General features: G+C 47.6%; 1 protein-coding gene across 1 annotated transcript; it reads left to right on the forward strand.

Annotated features, from left to right (window-relative positions):
• The first annotated feature begins 7857 nt into the window (after positions 1–7857).
• Positions 7858–9171, forward strand: LOC306788540 (uncharacterized protein). Its single transcript, XM_079284098.1, has 2 exons — positions 7858–8882; positions 9031–9171. The coding sequence occupies exons 1-2, from the start codon at positions 7878–7880 to the stop codon at positions 9040–9042; spliced, it is 1017 nt and encodes a 338-aa protein (XP_079140224.1). The 5' UTR covers positions 7858–7877; the 3' UTR covers positions 9043–9171.
• The last annotated feature ends 698 nt before the right edge of the window (positions 9172–9869 follow it).

Below are 9869 nucleotides of genomic sequence, written 5' to 3' on the forward strand. Positions count from 1 at the left end.
GGTAGCTTTAAAAGACGTGCAGTCTATGGCTAGAACTTGCCATCCATCAAAATGATTTCCTACAGGCTGAGCAATGATGACAAACCATCATAGACCAGCCAGCAGAGAATGGTACCTGATCTTTAGTGTCCATCTTTGAGCCAATCTCCTGCTGCAGCAGCCTCCTGACCTGCACCCACGTGGCCACCACCCGTTTCCTTGCTGCGATGGGGACGGCCTCCCCTGGGGTGTTACAGGTGGACATGCGAAGGCCGAAGTCACACAGCTGGGAGGAAGTGTCGAAAACGACAATGAGCATTGGTACGGTATTAGCAGCCTGAGAAGCTCAATAAGCAGAACACGACATTAACAGTGAGGATTCTGCATGGTCCTAAATGACATTTAAAATGTAAATCATAGTGTCTGTCAAATACCATACATTATTCTATGTATCTATAAGAAGCCTTTCTGTAGCCAGAGGCCCTCTGCCAGCATGCCAGCTGCAGGCACGGCCAACATACACAAACAAGTTCAGTTCAGGCTATTTATACAAAATGCATCGGAACGGATCACTTTTTTTAATCTTTCCTCCAAGGAGGAAACCGACACGATGGAATCAAGTTAATAATTCACTGATAAAGTGCCTTTCATCTGGAGTTAGAGCCGACATTCATGGTGGATCATTTGAATAGTAAAGGAGAACGGAAACAGGGCTCAACTGGGAACTGCAGCTCATACAGAGAGCAGAGACATGAGACGAGACAGTCACGGGAGCGACATGTGTGTTAAGCGACGAAGGGGATAACAAACTGTACATCTTCCTGATGCTATGTTCACACTACGAGCGGCAAAGCTACAAAAGCGTCCGGCTACATTGTCGCCGTTGAAGTGTCTCTCAAGTGCTTGTTGACGTAGTTCTGCCGTAAAATAGCAAACGGTTTGTTTTTCTTACATTTTATTTTTACGACGGAACAGAACAGGAATTGTGGGTAGATAAAAGCGGACCAACAATTTGAGCGGTCAAGGACAGCTAGACTAGTGTCGGGCATCAGTTCGTAGCTTCCATTGAAAACGAGTTGTAAACCGGTGCTTTGCTAATAGTGACGTCATAGAAAAACGGCGTTTCTGAGTTGCACTTGAAGTTTATGCTGCACCTACAAGATTGAGCTCTCAGACATCTGATCACCTCCAAAACAAACTGTTGGCGAACTGAGTTGAATACCTACAGCAAACAATACCAGTTGGACAGAATGGCTTCCAGTGGACCCCCGGCCCCGGTGGGCAGACCAGACCAGATCTTCGGACCTACAGGTAAAACATTTTTATTTATTTTTTAAATTTCATGCCAAATGTGTTTGTTAATGTTCCTTGACTCCATAAAAGGCCATTGCAGTACAAAACGTGCGTTTAATTACGTTAAATTAAGAATATTAAGCTAAATATTAAGCTAAAGAATGTTCAGCATTTAAACTAGCTATTAGAAAAACTCATATTGTGAGGCCACTCACAGTTTCTGGTGTAAAACAATATGTTAAGACTGGACTTTCTTCTTCGAAATAGGTGTGGAATGTGTTAACACATGTGTAGGGACATGAAAACACCGTTATTTTTGTTTGAGGGGATCAAATCGTCGATTTTTGTGTTGACAATCTCGGAAACAAAATGGCGCCTCCACCATTTTAGAAATAGAACTCTTCTTGCACCATGGCAAGATATAAGTAAAAGAAGGAACATTTGAGAGCTAGCTTCAAGATATTCATTAAAATGCACCAACGGATCAATATTGTTATGAGCCTGAATGAGTGCATATATACTATGAAGGAGTGGAAAATAGTTTGGGCAAATGTCTGATTATATTATATGTGAATGACGTTTTCTGAATCCAGTTCCAAATGTAAGAGCGTTTTTTAAAAGTGCTCGGCTGGTGATAATGTGCACACTGGCCTTTCCCTATAGAATCAGTTTGGACCGTGGCTATGGTCTCACATGGAAATAGCATTTTCATAATTTGCTCCTGATAAATACTGAAATAGTTGCCTTTTGAATCAGACTAGCGGTGGCTTTGTGTTAGTTGGTGGCTTGTGGATGTGACGTTTTTTTTAATAAATGTTTTTCTTCCTACCTCAGTCCGCCCTGATGCCGCCCTTTTGCCCGAGGACGAGGTTGGCTTTGACTGGCTTCAGGAGGGTAGGGGTGAGTTGCAGTTCCTACAACCACAATTTCTGATAGCGGGACAACACTGCTTTAGTCCTGTTCCAGGTTACTACCCTGCTTTCCAGCTCGTTTCCTACCCTGCTCCCAACCTTCCTACTTTCTATACTGTTTTCAACCGGTACCCTAGTTATGGTATTTGGGAAGGGGTTTTTGATGTTATTATGGACAGGTACGGGTATTTGCAACCTGAAGAGACTGACATCATTGTCATTGAGGACGAGGACTTTGAAGACATTGTCATTGAGGACGAGGACTTTGAAGACTTCATTGACTTTATCTTGGAAGATTCTTCAGAAGAGCTCACAGATGCAGTCGTTCCCTCAACTTCTGGCCTCGGCTCTTCCACAAAACGACGCAGGGAAGAGAGCGACGACGAGCAGGAGGCTGCTATGAAGAGACCGAGGGGGGCTTTTCTGTAGGATCTTCATTTTTTCACAGCTCGACCTTTCTTTATTCTTGAGGGTCGGCCTTTGAGTCTGGCTGAGCTAGTGACACCCCATGTAGCGACTTGCACTGGGGCTTTTCTGTAGGATCTTCATTTTTTCACAGCTCAACCTTTCTTTATTCTTGAGGGTCGGCCTTTGAGTCTGGCTGAGCTAGTGACACCCCATGTAGCGACTTGCACTGGGGCTTTTCTGTAGGATCTTCATTTTTTCACAGCTCAACCTTTCTTTATTCTTGAGGGTCGGCCTTTGAGTCTGGCTGAGCGAGTGACACCCCATGTAGCGACTTGCACTGGGGCTTTTCTGTAGGATCTTCATTTTTTCACAGCTCAACCTTTCTTTATTCTTGAGGGTCGGCCTTTGAGTCTGGCTGAGCTAGTGACACCCCATGTAGCGACTTGCACTGGGGCTTTTCTGTAGGATCTTCATTTTTTCACAGCTCAACCTTTCTTTATTCTTGAGGGTCGGCCTTTGAGTCTGGCTGAGCTAGTGACACCCCATGTAGCGCCTTGCACTGGGGCTTTTCTTTGGTATCTACTCATATGCATGCTGGATGGATCAATCCTCCCGGAAATGTCATCGGAGCAACCACTGAGTCCACTTTGAAGCAGGACCAGTGGTTCTCATGGTAGCCTTTGCATCTGTCAGGGCTGATGACACCCCATGTAGCGCCTTGCACGGGGGCTTTTCTGTAGGATCTTCATTTTTTCACAGCTCAACCTTTCTTTATTCTTGAGGGTCGGCCTTTGAGTCTGGCTGAGCTAGTGACACCCCATGTAGCGCCTTGCACTGGGGCTTTTCTTTGGTATCTACTCATATGCATGCTGGATGGATCAATCCTCCCGGAAATGTCATCGGAGCAACCACTGAGTCCACTTTGAAGCAGGACCAGTGGTTCTCATGGTAGCCTTTGCATCTGTCAGGGCTGATGACACCCCATGTAGCGCCTTGCACTGGGGCCGTTGGATTGACCCACTTTAGCGCTGATAGGTATGGTAAAAATTACTAACGTTAAGAAAAGTTTTCCAAGTCTCTTTTACTCAGGTATCGATGGCTGTAACACAGGAAGCAACATCCTGGATCTCCTAGACAACAGAGACCACATGACCAGATGAGAAGGATGGATGACTGCAGGACCAGATGGAGAGCGGTGGTCGCCTTTCTTTCAGTGGGCTGAGTAAGTAATCCCTCACTAAGACGACAGAAGTATCAGTAATAAGATTCCATCATTGAACAATGTAAAGGTTGTATAGTTGAGTTAAAAGTATTCATCTCTTGTGTTTGTGTCTCACAGGGCAGGACTCCTGAGACCCAGTGAGTACGGTGACGTCCTCCCTGCCCCTCCCCCCCCTCCGACACCACCCGCTCCACCCACCAGCCGAGAGGAGGAGGAGGGGCGTCCCGTCCCCACCGGCACAGAGGACGTAGTTTGTCTCCATCTGCTTCGTCTGTGCTGGTGGGTTTGGGAAGCTCCTCACACACACACAGGAAGCCGTCAGCAGCTCTTTGCATCTGCTCACAAGTCAAGAAGGAGACAGTTGTATTTGTCACATAGAACACAGCATGTTCATGTAAACTGTATGTACTGTATGTATACTGTTTACAGAGGAGCACAATACAAATAAATGTGTGACAAACTTTCTAAATATGTCTTTGTCTTGGAAACAATATCATATTTCTGATATAATTCAAAAATCTGACAATGTACGACAACCTTATAGTATTTTCAGAACTCATAATATAACACCACATCAGTTAAACTGAGAGTTTTGTAAATACATTTGGTTCAGGGGGGAGACGCTGTTTCAAATCAGTGTTCAATTTGCATGATATCTACTGGATAGAAATCTCAGTCCAGCTCTCAGTTGGATTGTTATGATCACACACAGACGTTTGACAGTAAAGCGAGAGGAAGACTCTCCCACCCTTCCTGCTCCCAGACTTATCCCACCGACTGATAATGAGCAACAGACTAAACGTGTAAAATGAGGTCACGGCTGAGAACAATACTGTCTGCAGTCTGAGTTAATGTTACAGTTTCACCCCGCACAGTGTTGTCTTGCTTAATTGGGGAGATGGGATGATTGTGTTTGGAAGAAGAAAAGAGGGCTTCTTACTAGTAGTACTGCAAGGGAGACTGTGGTGCCATCTGTTGGCAAAAATATATCAGTGAATAAAAAGTGAATCAAGTTACAATACTGCCATCATGTGGAGGTTGTCCAGATGACATACATGCATCATTAGTGTCCCTTGTTTTTAGAAATGTGTCGCAAAATGCACCACAAAGTGATCTTCTCACTATGTGCATATAAAGTTGAATATTAATAACAATTCAAAAATAAAACTGTGATTTTATTACTTCACAAAGCAATAAAATAACAGACGAGGGCTGCTCGGTATCATCCAGTGACAAATAAAAAGCCCCACATGGTACTCAATTAAATGAGATCAATTTGGGTTTCATGAATTGTGCAATCTTTGCATGATGTCGTTGGAAGCATGCAGTGATTCAAGTTTAGTTTAGTTCATGTCTACTGCCTTTCTATTCAGTATGTTATATAATAAATCAACAACAACACAAATGAAACTGCTGACATGTTTCATTCTTGGTTGAACCTTGTATGTATGCTCTGGGTCAAGATGATGTGAAGTTTATCATCACAGATCACACACATCACGGATTTATGGAAACACCTATTGTAAACACACACACAGTCCAAACTATTTACATTTACACAATTTACTATAAAATCCAATCTCTCACACACGCATGCCTGCGTTAGTGGAGGGGGCGTGGTCGCATAATAGTGACGTCATAGAAAAACAGCGTTTCTGAGTTTCACTTGAAGTTTATGCTGCACCTACAAGATTGAGCTCTCAGACATCTGATCACCTCCAAAACAAACTGTTGGCGAACTGAGTTGAATACCTACAACAAACAATACCAGTTGGACAGAATGGCTTCCAGTGGACCCCCGGCCCCGGTGGGCAGACCAGACCAGATCTTCGGACCTACAGGTAAAACATTTTTATTTATTTTTTAAATTTCATGCCAAATGTGTTTGTTAATGTTCCTTGACTCCATAAAAGGCCATTGCAGTACAAAACGTGCGTTTAATTACGTTAAATTAAGAATATTAAGCTAAATATTAAGATAAAGAATGTTCAGCATTTAAACTAGCTATTAGAAAAACTCATATTGTGAGGCCACTCACAGTTTCTGGTGTAAAACAATATGTTAAGACTGGACTTTCTTCTTCGAAATAGGTGTGGAATGTGTTAACACATGTGTAGGGACATGAAAACACCGTTATTTTTGTTTGAGGGGATCAAATCGTAGATTTTTGTGTTGACAATCTCGGAAACAAAATGGCGCCTCCACCATTTTAGAAATAGAACTCTTCTTGCACCATGGCAAGATATAAGTAAAAGAAGGAACATTTGAGAGCTAGCTTCAAGATATTCATTAAAATGCACCAACGGATCAATATTGTTATGAGCCTGAATGAGTGCATATATACTATGAAGGAGTGGAAAATAGTTTGGGCAAATGTCTGATTATATTATATGTGAATGACGTTTTCTGAATCCAGTTCCAAATGTAAGAGCGTTTTTTAAAAGTGCTCGGCTGGTGATAATGTGCACACTGGCCTTTCCCTATAGAATCAGTTTGGACCGTGGCTATGGTCTCACATGGAAATAGCATTTTCATAATTTGCTCCTGATAAATACTGAAATAGTTGCCTTTTGAATCAGACTAGCGGTGGCTTTGTGTTAGTTGGTGGCTTGTGGATGTGAAGTTTTTTTTAATAAATGTTTTTCTTCCTACCTCAGTCCGCCCTGATGCCGCCCTTTTGCCCGAGGACGAGGTTGGCTTTGACTGGCTTCAGGAGGGTAGGGGTGAGTTGCAGTTCCTACAACCACAATTTGTGATAGCGGGACAACACTGCTTTAGTCCTGTTCCAGGTGTGGCAGCCGGAGGGGCAACCCCAGAGGGGTAGTGATAGAGGGACGATATTGCCTGACATGGAGGCGGAGCCCCCATGTCAGGGAATGGAAAAGAGCGCCAAACCACCATCAGCCCAACAAGCTGTTGCTTGTTGGGCTGATGTCAGGTGTTCCTGAGGAGGAGAGAGTAGGAGTAGAAGAGGAAGAAGAAGAAGAGGAAGAGGGGGCCTAATCAGCGAAACCCTTGGAGAAGACTGCCGGTACGACTACCCTGCTCCTGCCCGCGCCCTGGACCGTCTGAGGAATACCCGTTGTGCACCGAACCGTGGAATTGGACACCGACCATCCCTCTGGAAAGCGGACATTGTGTTATTGAGTGTCTATCCTACCTCTTTCCACTCTCTACCTTCAGTAAAAACCTCACTTGAACCGTTTATCTGCCGACTGGTTGTGTTTATTGGTCAGTGTTGTCGTGAAACCCCCTGTCCACCCCGGGGGCTGTCACAACATGGTGGAGAATGTGGGCACAACCCGGTTCTGGCAACGCTGACCGATAGACCAACCGACCCAGTAAGCATGGCCACCCCGGTGCCATTTCAAGAGCTGCTAGCGGGGCTAATCGCTAGCAACCAAGAAACCCAAAAGCGCCACGAACAAGCCATGCAAGTACAAATGCAAATCCTCCAATCCCAGCAGCAACAACAATACCAACAGCAAATACAAATGGAGAAATATATGGAATTGCAAACAGAACGCGCGGATGCCATGCAAAGCGAAATCAAGGGCATGTTACAAAACCAACAGGAGCAACATACCGTGGAGAAAGCCAATCCAGCGCGCTTCATTCTCAAACAAACGGCAGCTGACGATGTTGAAGTGTTTTTTCAAATATTCCAGACAACGGCACTCCGCGAAAAATGGCCAGACGATCACTGGGCAGAGTTAATAGCCCCCTTTTTGATCAATGAAACGCAAGTAACGTATCAGGACTTAGAGCGCGCTGGAAAAGTTGACTTCCTGGTTTTGAAAGCGGAAGCGTTACAGCGATGCGGGGTCACGCTGTTCTTAAAGGCCCAACGATTTCATGAATGGTCATATGACGCCTCACTTTCTCCGCGAGCCCAGATGCATGAGATCAAAAGGATTACGACGGCCTGGCTACACGCAGAGCCAACAGAGGTGTCGCCCACCGATCGCGTGGTCATGGACAAATACATCAGATCACTCCCGTATGAGGCAAAAAAATTGGCAGGCCAGAGAAACCCCCGCAACATCGAGGACCTGGTGGAAATAATGGAGGGTTACCAAGCAGCACAAGCTTTAGTGCGTGGGGGAAGAAACCAGAAATTAGAGGGGCCCACCCGCAAAGAAAAAATTAAAACTGAGGAAAATAAATATGTGTCTCCCTCCTTCCCCCCAGGCTTTCCCCGACGTCGGCCGGCGTTTGGACAGGAAGAGAGGAGGTGCTACAACTGCGGCGAGATCGGGCACATCGCCTGGGAATGCCCTCACCGCCAGGACGCACCCATGCCCACGGCCAGTGAGGGGAGTCGCCCATGCGGCTTGATTACAGGATGCTGGGCCACTCACGAGGACCACATGCCCCTCACCCCTGTCAAAGTCAACGGCCGCGACGCCTCAGCGATGGTGGACTCCGGGAGCGCCATTACATTGGTGAGACCCACGTATGCTCAGTACCCGCTCCTAACAGGCACCCGAGCGGTCACGTGCATCCATGGGGAGACCCGCGAATACCCCACCACCGCCCTAGAGATCTACACGACGAGGGGTAGATACATCGGCACTGCAGGAGTCGTGGAAGGACTCCCCGTAGAGGTGCTCGTCGGCCGAGACCTGCCCGTGTTCCAGGAGCTTTGGCGCAGCCTGGTGGTGAAACAAGGTACGACCCCTCCCCGAAAGTACAAAAAGAAAGCCATCTGTGGGCTGGGGGAGGAGATCTCCACCTCTCCCCTATCGGAAGGAGTCGCCAGTGCCGTGGCCCGGGCGTTGGTGGAGGCCACCCAACCCAACCCCGATGACGTCTATGCCACAGCCATCGAGAACGACGGACCCTCCAGCCCCAGTGAGCCCGAAGGAGAGGCGCCGCCCATCCCCGAGGAAGCAGATACCCCCTCCCTCGACGAAGAGGAGCTGGCCGGGCTGTTTCCCCAGGACCCGGAGGAGCCCATCTTACCCGGGCCCCTCACAGGGAGGTTTGGGACGGCCCAGTTGGAGGACCCCAACCTAGCCAACGCCCTTCGGCAGGTGGCCGCCGTAGACGGACGACCACTGGACGGGGTAAGAGACCTCCCTCCCACACATTTCTCCATATATAACGGGCTCCTATACCAGGTAGTAAGGAGGGACGGGGCCCCCCTCAGGTTGTTACTGGTGCCACGTCCTTTTATACCCTCTGTCCTACAGTTAGCCCACTCCCATCTCCTAGGTGCCCATCTAGGAGTGGAGAAAACCCTGGAAAGGGTGAGGGCCAGGTTCCACTGGCCCGGAATAAAAAAGGCCGTAGAAGATTACTGCCGGAGCTGCCCCGAATGTCAACAAGTGGCCCCACAACCCCATCACAGAAACCCGCTGGTGCCCCTGCCGATCATCACCGTCCCCTTCAGCAGGATCGGGATGGACCTAGTGGGGCCACTACCCAAGACCAACAGGGGACACAGGTACATCCTGGTTATTGTTGATTACGCCACCCGGTATCCCGAAGCCATCCCCCTACGCTCCATGGCCACCAAGGGCATAGCAAGGGAGCTTGTGATGTTGTTTTCCAGGGTCGGAATACCGGAGGAGATTCTCACCGACCAAGGGACCCCGTTCATGTCTAGGATCATGAAGGACCTGTGTGGCATGCTGAAGGTGACACAACTGAGGACGTCGGTGTATCACCCCCAAACGGACGGCCTAGTAGAGAGATTCAACCAGACACTGAAAAAAATGCTGAAAAAGACCATGGACCAGGACGGTAAGAATTGGGACCAACTGCTGCCATTCCTTATGTTCTCCATCAGAGAGGTGCCCCAGGCGTCTACAGGATTCTCGCCCTTCGAGCTCCTGTACGGTCGACGACCCCGGGGACTACTCGACCTGGCCAAGGAAGCCTGGGAACACCAACCCTCCCCCTACCGCACCATGGTGGACCACGTCGAGGAGATGAGGGTGAGGATGGCATCACTCTGGCCCATAGTCCGAGAACACATGGCCGATGCACAGGCGGCCCAAGCCCGCGTGTACAACCGGGGAACACAACCCCGAGTGTTTAACCCAGGGGAT

Source organism: Melanostigma gelatinosum, assembly GCF_949748355.1.
Source record: "Melanostigma gelatinosum genome assembly, chromosome: 14".
Classification (NCBI taxonomy): Eukaryota; Metazoa; Chordata; class Actinopteri; order Perciformes; family Zoarcidae; genus Melanostigma; species Melanostigma gelatinosum.